Source organism: Aulonocara stuartgranti, assembly GCF_965226115.1.
Source record: "Aulonocara stuartgranti genome assembly, chromosome: 20".
NCBI classification, from domain to species: Eukaryota; Metazoa; Chordata; class Actinopteri; order Cichliformes; family Cichlidae; genus Aulonocara; species Aulonocara stuartgranti.
In genome coordinates this window covers 16,871,071-16,881,776 of record NC_138956.1, presented here as the reverse complement: position 1 = coordinate 16,881,776, position 10,706 = coordinate 16,871,071, and the positions used below count along the sequence as shown (strand labels likewise).

The following is a 10,706-nucleotide window of genomic DNA, read 5'->3' as shown; positions in this document are numbered from 1 at the left end:
CTGACTTTACTCAAAACAGGCCCCTTTCGTGTTGAGTGGGCTTTCTGTTTGAGTGCCAGTCTGACACAATTGGCAACCACATGGCCAGGCTTGTGACAGAAAAAACACAGTTTGGGCCTAGGTCTTAACACCATAACTGCGTTTTCCTTCTTAGCTGGCCCACTTTTACCTGTCCAGGCTGCGCTATAGTGCAGAGGGATATCCTGTCCTACCGCACTTGCTGTATGAGTCAGCTTAACACTTACACCCCCGGAGAGCAGTCATTTCGGGGTAGTACCTTAGACCCCCGCGGAGTCATCATTTTGCGTTTCTACCTTTAAAAGCCGGAGAGCAGTCAAATGCTGGAAGTGGAAGCTAAATTGGCTAGTCATTCATATGTATATTGGGTCGTTACCTAGGAATTCTGGAGGGAGGGGATTGGGGGAGAAATCAACACACATGAGTCTAGGTCCTTTGTTGCTGACATTTATTGATAAAAACAGTAGTTTCATTTCATGTTATTTCCTTTTTCATTTCAAGCAAGGAAGTGGATGTAGTTAGTAAGTAAGATATTTCAGACATTATTCTGACACAGAGGAGGAGATACTGGAATTATAATTAGTATCTATGCATGCATTTGTGATTTTGTTTGACCTTCCCATTGCTTACAGTACAAAAAACCAACCATTTGTACACATATGTACTAATAATAATAAAAAGTGAGTGCAACACTGCAACCCGTCACCCCGTCGTTCAGTGGTCGTTGATCAGTGGTCCATTGTGGCACCATTCAGAGCACTGGTACAATAGTACCAGCAAGATATGGGAAGACATTGCAAATGTACTTGGATTTTAGGTTGCAAGCCACCCAAAACTTGATCCCAAACTTGTCAGGTTTACTTGCAAACACTTGGAGTGTTTCAGTATGCCATCTTAGGGAGAACTCAACACACATGTAGGTCCTTTGTTGCTGACATTTATTGATGAAAATAGAAAAAAAACCAACCGTTTGTACACATGTTTACAAATAATAACAAAAATTGAGTGAGTACATTACAACATTTTCAGCAATCACTCACAATCCTGGCACTGCCACGGTATCTGTCGCCTGCATTTACCACATGTGTACCTGTAGCAGTGAACACATCGCACAGTGGCCTGATTTTTTTTGCATCTGTGTTTGACCTGACACGTGGCCCTTTTTCCAGGGCTCGGTGTGGAGGGTTGTGTCCGAAGCAACTGTTCTTTTCTTTCCTTCTTCGCAGCTACATGAGAGTGAGCCAATTCGGTTGCAAGGGCTACCAGGAAGTCCACCCGTCTTTCCTTCGTCCCGGTGCATTCTTGATACAGCACATGTGCATTCAGTGCTGCCATGTCAATCATGTTATAAAACACGGCAACTGGCCAGCGCCGTGTTCCTTTGCGGACAGTGTACTCCCGAACCATCTGGTCCATCACATCCACGCCACACTTTGTCTTGTTGTAAAGGGTGACAGTGTTTGGCTTCCTTTTGGTAGTGTTTTCGGTCTGAACCACGCTGTGCATGCTGCTAAGAATATATACTGTCTTCTTCCGTTTGGCCGCATACGCCGTCAGCGTGGCAGCAGAGGTTGAAAACACCTAAGAAATAAGATAAATTGTTAATTCCATAGCCCTTTTACACACAATGAAACACATAAACATAGAACCACAAAAGACCTGCAACATACCTGAGTGGTGAATTCATTGCGATCTGTCTGTCTAGTGGATTGAGGAATTTCCCTGCGAATCTTGTTGACTGTGCCGAGGATGGTGGTTTTCCGTCTAAGAAGTTTTTGCGCAAGTGAAAGCGATGTGAAAAAATTGTCAGTGGTAACATTTCTGCCCTTGTCCAGGAATGGTTCCATCAGCCTCATAACTACATTTTCGGAAAGTCTCTCCCCAGTGGGACGATTGGGGTCCTTGCCAAGATATGGGAAGACATTGCAAATGTACTTGGATTTTAGGTCGCAAGCCACCCAAAACTTGATCCCAAACTTGTCCGGTTTACTGGCAATATACTGCAGGAAACTGCACCGAGTTTTTGATGGGAAAAGCTGTTCATTGATGGTGATATGTAGACCAGGGTTGTAGCACGTGATGCAGTTGGTGACAAATGATCCCCACACACTGGAAATTGCTGCGAACTTATCAGTCTTTGCTCGATCACAGCGGGTGGACTTGTCATCAAAGCGTAGGTGTTGCATGATGTCTTGGAAGCGGTTTCGTGCCATAGTTCCAATTATCTGTGGGTTTCCCAGGTTTGCTGACCAGCAGTCATTTACAGATGGAACCCTGTAAACCCCCCGCAAGATGACAATAGCAATAAATGCCATTAGTTCAGGGAGGTCCATGAACCAACAAACATGCTCCGTTTGCTGTGCATGTTGAATAGTCCATTCTTGAATGCTACGAAGCATGTCAAGAGTGATGAAACACAGGAAGCTCTGAAGGCGACTCAAGATACTTCTCCTGGCCTTAGCCGTTGGCTCTCCATCTGCAGCGTACGGTTCTATAGGGGTGAAAGGGAGACGGGTCCCCACATGTTCTTCACGCCACACTGTGCCATCTTTCGCTGTCTCAGTCCCCAAACAAGCTCTCTTTTTCGGTGGAGAAGCAGTCTCCTCATCTGCAGTGTGAACAAATTCAAATTGTGAGCAATGGGAAGGTCAAACAAAATCACAAATGCATGCATAGATACTAATTATAATTCCAGTATCTCCTCCTCTGTGTCAGAATAATGTCTGAAATATCTTACTTACTAACTACATCCACTTCCTTGCTTGAAATGAAAAAGGAAATAACATGAAATGAAACTAACCGGAAGACTGATCAGACAGCTCTGAGTCCGAATCCGGCTGAACTTCTAGGTCTTCTCCATCCGAGTCACAAGGGTCGACTTCCGCCAGGATCATTTCCAACGCCTGCTGGGTGGTGAGTCTTCTCTGCATTTTCTTTCCTTGGAGAGGAGGTCCGTACACCACAGGATTCTTCAGGGCAATGAAGGGTTAGGCTAAGTGCAGTGAGATTGTATCATATATATACCCTTGATCACAATTGATCAGTGGGGTCAGGTCACACTGATCAGCGGGGTCACACCCCCGTCGTTCAGTGGTCGTTGATCAGTGGTGCCACAATGGACCACAGAACGACGGGGTGACGGGTTTCCTGCAGTATATTGCAAGTAAACCTGACAAGTTTGGGATCAAGTTTTGGGTGGCTTGCAACCTAAAATCCAAGTACATTTGCAATGTCTTCCCATATCTTGCTGGTACTATTGTACCAGTGCTCTGAATGGTGCCACAATGGACCACTGATCAACGACGGGGGTGTGACCACATAACAATGCAACCCGTCACCCCGTCGTTCAGTGGTCGTTGATCAGTGGTGCCACAATGGACCACAGAACGACGGGGTGACGGGTTTCCTGCAGTATATTGCAAGTAAACCTGACAAGTTTGGGATCAAGTTTTGGGTGGCTTGCAACCTAAAATCCAAGTACATTTGCAATGTCTTCCCATATCTTGCTGGTACTATTGTACCAGTGCTCTGAATGGTGCCACAATGGACCACTGATCAACGACCACTGAACGACGGGGTGATGGGTTGCAGTGTTGCACTCACTTTTTATTATTATTAGTACATATGTGTACAAATGGTTGGTTTTTTGTACTGTAAGCAATGGGAAGGTCAAACAAAATCACAAATGCATGCATAGATACTAATTATAATTCCAGTATCTCCTCCTCTGTGTCAGAATAATGTCTGAAATATCTTACTTACTAACTACATCCACTTCCTTGCTTGAAATGAAAAAGGAAATAACATGAAATGAAACTACTGTTTTTATCAATAAATGTCAGCAACAAAGGACCTAGACTCATGTGTGTTGATTTCTCCCCCAATCCCCTCCCTCCAGAATTCCTAGGTAACGACCCAATATACATATGAATGACTAGCCAATTTAGCTTCCACTTCCAGCATTTGACTGCTCTCCGGCTTTTAAAGGTAGAAACGCAAAATGATGACTCCGCGGGGGTCTCAGGTAGAAGCCTTCTTGACTTGACTGCTCTCCGGCTTTTAAAGGTAGAACGGTAGAAGCTGGGAATTCCAGTGTTAAACTCATCTGCCAGGGTGGCAGCTTGCTGTAGAGTTGTAACCCTCTGTTCACTTAAATAAAGGCCCACAGACTTAGGAACAGAGTTTTTAAAATCCTCCACCAGCATAAGCTCACGTATGGACCCCACATCATTATCCTGGCTTGCCGCACACCACCTATCAAAGAGCCTCGCCTTCTCCCTGGCGAAGTCAAGATAGGACTGTCCCTGTGCCAACTCCAACCCTCGAAAATGCTGCCTATAGGCCTCAGGTACCAGTTCATAGGCTTGGAGGACGGCACTTTTGATCTTTCCATAAACCAGGCCGTCCTGCCTAGACAGACCAGAACACGCTTCTTGAGCCTTACCTGTCAACCGACACGGCAACATCACCCCCCACACATCTTGAGGCCACTGCAGTGCAGTTGCCAGGCGTTCGAACACACTGAAAAAGCTGTGAACACTGGATTCACAGAAGTCTGGAACCAGGTGAATGTTATTGCTCACAAACGAGCCTCTAGACACCTGTACACTAGCAGCTGTGTCAACCATTTTGGGATGGTGAAGAGTTAGAAAAACACAACCTAAGTAAGACAATTAACAGACCACTACACAACTTACTTTAGCTGACCAACTTACCTCCCGCCACACACACGTTAACAAAACAACTTACCCAGTTCCAAAACCTTGCCCTGTCTATCTTCCGGAGCGTGCTGGGCTCGAGGCAACTTTAAAGGCAGAACTTCAGCGACCGGAGCCCTGAATTGCCTACCCCCGACAGAATTAATCCCCACCCAGGATTACTCCAAAAATAAAGGCAAAATAACAAAAGAGTGCCCGAAGGAGGAACTTGGAAAGCTCAGCTGGACACTCACCTACCTTAACTGGGAAGTTAGGAAACTCTAAAAGGTGCCAAAGCGAGATAATAAAAAAAAACAAACAAACAAAAAAAACAAATTCAACACAGAACTCCCTTTTCAATTATCCCGGACAAGCCCCCACTTGTTACGTTCCCCTGGGGGGTCTAGGCGGGGAGGGGGAAGTAACAAAAGTGACCGGGTCAGAAAAAGGAGTCAAGGAGGCGAAACAGTTAAATAAAACAGTTTTATTGAAGTAATTCAACTAAAAGAGACGGACAAGCCGCTATCACCATAAAAGTAACACAAACAAAACTCAGGCGTTGGTCAGTAATGCAAAATGTCAAAAGGAAAACGCAGCTCACTAGCTGACAACCACAAAACACAGCTCACCAGCTGGAAACACTGCAAAAACACTCAGCTCACTAGCTGTACCCACACAAATGGCACTCTGGCCCAGAGCTCACCCTGCTCTGGGCTTAAATACCCTTAATTGCTGATGGGAGTCAGCTGCGCCGGAGGGAAAGGTGGCATCTCAGGTAGGAGGTAGTGGGACACGCCCACACAGGCACCCTCAGGAGAGAGAGGCCCTGCTATGGCCGTAACAATGTCTGTGTGTGTGTATGGCGGGCCTGGGGCTTGCTAGGCCTTGGCCCCAGGACACATGGTCACTGGATGCTTCTGCCCCTCCCGTGGATGCTTGTTGGTCCTGGTCTGCGTGTCTGGATGTTCTAGTGTGGTCGTTATCTCATTTCCTTGGTGGCTCGGGTTGTTGTGTTGTCCTGGACCTCCCCTGTATCAGGGGACCTCCCCTTTATCAGGGGAGGTCCAGGGGAGGTGACTGGGGAGGTGCCAGGGGAGGTGCCTGGGGTCCTGGGACCCTGCTCTCAACTTGTACTAGGGTGCTGGCCTCTAGCAGGGTTGACTGCACATTGCACCCGGTCCTCTGGGACTCTCACCCTTTCGTCATAGTCACCCCATTTGGAGCCTTGCCCCTTCTGCTGCTGGATACACAAGCACACACACTGTGTACTTTCAGATTTTTTGTGTTCCAGGTGCTATATGTTTGTTTTCTTTTGTTTGTTTTTTCGCTCTCACAGGTGCATCAGTGGGCGATACATTGTGCATTTCTATTTTATTTCAATCCCCCCATTTCTACCCCCACCCCACCACCAACACCTCTTTTTTTGTTTCCTCTTGCCTCTCTTGCCTTGGCCTTAGATATAGTCATTAAAAAAACACCCAGCACGCCCCTGCGGGCGGTTTATCCTTCAAGCTCGGGTCCTCTACCAGAGGCCTGGGAGCTTGAGGGTCCTGCGCAGTATCTTAGCTGTTCCCAGGACTGCGCTCTTCTGGACAGAGATCTCCGATGTTTTTCCCGGGATCTGCTGGAGCCACTCGCCTAGCTTGGGAGTCACCGCACCTAGTGCTCCGATTACCACGGGGACCACCGTTACCTTCACCCTCCACATCCTCTCGAGCTCTTCTCTGAGCCCTTGGTATTTCTCCAGCTTCTCGTGTTCCTTCTTCCTGATATTGCTGTCATTGGGAACCGCTACATCGATCACTACGGCCGTCTTCTTCTGTTTGTCTACCACCACTATGTCCGGTTGGTTAGCCACCACCATTTTGTCCGTCTGTATCTGGAAGTCCCACAGGATCTTAGCTCGGTCATTCTCCACCACCCTTGGGGGCATCTCCCATTTTGACCTCGGGACTTCTAGGTTATACTCGGCACAGATGTTCCTGTACACTATGCCGGCCACTTGGTTATGGCGTTCCATGTATGCCTTGCCTGCTAGCATCTTGCACCCTGCTGTTATGTGCTGGATAGTCTCTGGGGCATCTTTACACAGCCTGCACCTGGGGTCTTGCCTGGTGTGATAGACCCCAGCCTCTATGGATCTTGTGCTCAGAGCTTGTTCTTGTGTTGCCATGATTAGTGCCTCTGTGCTGTCTTTCAGTCCAGCTTTGTCCAGCCACTGGTAGGATTTCTGGATATCAGCCACCTCCTCTATCTGCCGGTGGTACATACCGTGCAGGGGCCTGTCCTTCCATGATGGTTCCTCGTCTCCCTCCTCTTTCTTGGGTTTCTGCTGCCTGAGGTATTCACTGAGCACTCGGTCAGTTGGGGCCATCTTCCCAATGTATTCTTGGATGTTCCTTGTCTCATCCTGGACTGTGGTGCTGACACTCACCAGTCCCCGGCCCCCTTCCTTCCGCTTAGCGTACAGCCTCAGGGTGCTGGACTTGGGGTGAAACCCTCCATGCATGGTCAGGAGCTTTCTTGTCTTTATGTCAGTGGCTTCTATCTCCTCCTTTGGCCAGCTTATTACCCCAGCAGGGTACCTGATCACGGGCAGGGCGTATGTGTTGATGGCCCGGATCTTGTTCTTACCATTCAGCTGACTCCTCAGGACTTGCCTGACCCTCTGCAGGTACTTGGTGGTTGCAGCCTTTCTAGCGGCCTCTTCATGGTTCCCATTTGCCTGCGGGATCCCCAGGTACTTGTAACTGTCCTCTATGTCTGCAATGTTGCCTTCTGGTAGTTCAATCCCCTCAGTTCTGACTACCTTCCCTCTCTTTGTTACCATCCGACTACACTTCTCCAGTCCGAACGACATTCCAATGTCATTGCTGTATAGCCTGGTAGTGTGGATCAGTGAATCGATGTCTCGTTCACTCTTGGCATACAGCTTGATGTCATCCATGTACAGGAGGTGGCTGACAACTGCTCCGTTCCGTAGTCGGTATCCGTAGCCAGTCTTGTTAATGATCTCACTGAGGGGGTTCAGGCCTATGCAGAACAGCAGTGGGGACAGAGCATCTCCTTGGTAGATCCCGCACTTGATGGTAACTTGTGCTATGGGCTTGGAGTTGCCCTCTAGTGTTGTACGCCACATCCCCATTGAGTTCCTGATGAAGGCTCTTAGGGTCCCATTGATCTTGTACAATTCTAGGCATTCCAGTATCCAGCTGTGGGGCATTGAGTCATAGGCCTTCTTGTAATCAATCCAGGCAGTGCACAGGTTGGTCAGTCTGGTCTTGCAGTCTCGGCTGATTGTTCTGTCTACCAGTAGCTGGTGTTTTGCACCACTGGTATTCTTGCCAATTCCTTTCTGTGTCCCGCTCATGTATTGACCCATGTGCCTGTTCATCTTAGCCGATATGATGCCTGACAGGAGCTTCCATGTAGTACTGAGGCAGGTTATTGGTCGGTAGTTGGAGGGGACCGGTCCCTTCTTGGGGTCCTTGGGGATCAGGACCGTCCGGCCTTCAGTTAGCCATTCCGGGTGTCTTTCGTTAACTAGCAGCTGGTTCATTTGTGCTGCCAGACGCTCGTGGAGTGCAGTCAGCTTCTTCAGCCAGTAGGCGTGAACCATGTCGGGCCCTGGTGCTGTCCAACTCTTCATACTGGAGACCCTTTCTTGGATATCTGCCACTGTGATGGTTACTGGACCCTGTTCAGGGAGGTCGCTGTGGTCTGCCCTCAGATCCTCTAGCCACTGAGCATTGCCGTTATGGGTTGCATCCTTCTCCCATATGCTCTTCCAGTATTGCTCCGTCTCCAGCCTTGGTGGTGCTGTTCTCTTATTGTTCCCTTGCCACTGAGAGTACACCTTTGCTGGTTCTGTGGAGAACAGCTGGTTTATTCTCCTGCCTTCTATCTCTCTGGTGTACCTCCTCAAGCGGCTGGCCAAGGCTGTGAGTCTTTGCTTGGCAGTTTCCAAGGCCTCAGGTATGGACAACTTGCTGTATTTCTTAGGCACCTTATTTGTCGCACCTTTCTGCAACTCCGTTAGTTGGCTAACCTCCCTCCGTGCTACTTTGATCTTGCCCTCTAGCCTCCTTCTCCATGGAGGGTACTGCCCCTTGTGGCTGTTCAACTTGTAGCATCTCACTGATCACTGCTGCCGTATTGTAGATCAGCTTGTTAGTGTCGGTAATCGTGGTTGTAGGTATTGCCCGTAGTGCTGCATTAACATCATCTAGCAGACCTTCTGAGGGTACTTCACGTAATCTTGGTAACCGGCTACGGGGGATCCAGGTTTCATTATATATATATATATATATATATATATATATATATATATATATATATATATATATCTCCGATGTTGTTCCCGGGATCTGCTGGAGCCACTCGCCTATCTTGGGAGTCACCGCACCTAGTGCTCCGATTACCACGGGGACCACCGTTACCTTCACCCTCCACATCCTCTCGAGCTCTTCTCTGAGCCAGAAGAGCGCAGTCCTGGGAACAGCTAAGATACTGCGCAGGACCCTCAAGCTCCCAGGCCTCTGGTAGAGGACCCGAGCTTGAAGGATAAACCGCCCGCAGGGGCGTGCTGGGTGTTTTTATATATATATATATATATATATATATATATATATATATATTAGGGGTGCAACGATACACAAAATTCACGGTTCGGTTCGGTTCGATACTTTGGTGTCACGGTTCGATATTTTTTCGATACAAAAAAAATGTTCATGCCTTTTTAATTTGTCATTTATTAAAATTATAAATATATATTTTAACTCAAAAGTACAGTTTTTAAATTTAACCCTAACCCTAGTGCGCGTTTTTTATTTTGACAGCGAATGCGCACCTGCGGACCACTTATGTGCACCCCTGGTTATTTAGCTCGTCATATTGCAGCCACAGAAATTCTTTTGTCCATGAAACCATAAAGCTGCACTTTCTTTTTGCCTTATAGTCTCATTTGTCATAACTTCTCCGTTTTGTGGTAAGCTTTTCTTTGGCTGTCACTTCTTCACCCCGACCTGTCTTATTTGGCTCAGCAGAACTGAAATGCTTTTACACACGCACTCACATAAGCTCAGCGATTCTCTGCGCGATCAACCTCTCACATGTTTAAGCTTGCTGCGGGAGATTTCACTTGTCATGTTTGCATAGTAAGCTAACGATTAATAAGACGATGTCAGAGGAATTGGTGCACAAATTTTCATCACTCACAGATCAGTGCTGTCGCTCTCTATACACAGTTCGCACGATTGCAAAGTGAAAGCAAAAAACAAGCGCAAATTCAAACGCGATTTCAATATGTCACATATTGACAGTGGCTCACCGATGCCAATGACATAATTACCCAGCTACATTTCTGAAAGAATGCAAAAGCATTGACATATATTTTTCCTACAATAGCCCGACGGGCAGGGAAGAGATAGATTTTGGTAGCCCGACTGAAAAAAATCGCTAGCTCCAGGACGTCGGGCTAGCGATATTGCAAGCCCTGTATCTGATTGAGGAATCACTCATCTTTGGAAAAGAGAGTTTATTACAGAGAAATGTCTCTTTCCAAAATAAAAGCTATACTATCCGCTTCTTCTGGGCTATATTCTCAGCAGCATAAGGAGAATCATGTGCTAACAGCTGTCTAAATGACTCGGCTAAAGTTAGTAGCATGCTTGTTGTTTTTGTCTTTGCAGTAGGATGATGTCGGCGTAAATGTGCAGTCATATTCGTTGTGTTCCCACTAGTGATTTCAGGTTAATCTGAAGTGACCTTAACGCCACAACACGGCAAATCTCCGTTAACGAGCTACCGCCGATCGCCCCGTGCATGGGGCTAGACGGCCAACACGTTAACGAGCTAACTACGCTAACACACTAGTTCCCTCCCATGTAATTGAGCATTGCACGGCACATCCAACATACTGTTTTACTTTAGTCCATGACTCGCTTACCTTCAGGGTCATACGTCACATGAAAACCAAAATAATTCCAAACG

At 47.3% G+C, this 10,706-nt stretch overlaps 1 protein-coding gene across 1 annotated transcript; it reads right to left on the bottom strand.

Moving 5' to 3' along the window:
• Positions 1-451: 451 nt before the first annotated feature.
• Positions 452-4,111, bottom strand: LOC309697169 (piggyBac transposable element-derived protein 4-like). Its single transcript, XM_082518862.1, has 3 exons — positions 2,819-4,111; positions 1,689-2,626; positions 452-1,599 (listed from the first exon to the last, which is right to left on the bottom strand). The coding sequence occupies exons 1-3, from the start codon at positions 2,946-2,948 to the stop codon at positions 1,051-1,053; spliced, it is 1,617 nt and encodes a 538-aa protein (XP_082374988.1). The 5' UTR covers positions 2,949-4,111; the 3' UTR covers positions 452-1,050.
• Between the last annotated feature and the right edge of the window lie 6,595 nt (positions 4,112-10,706).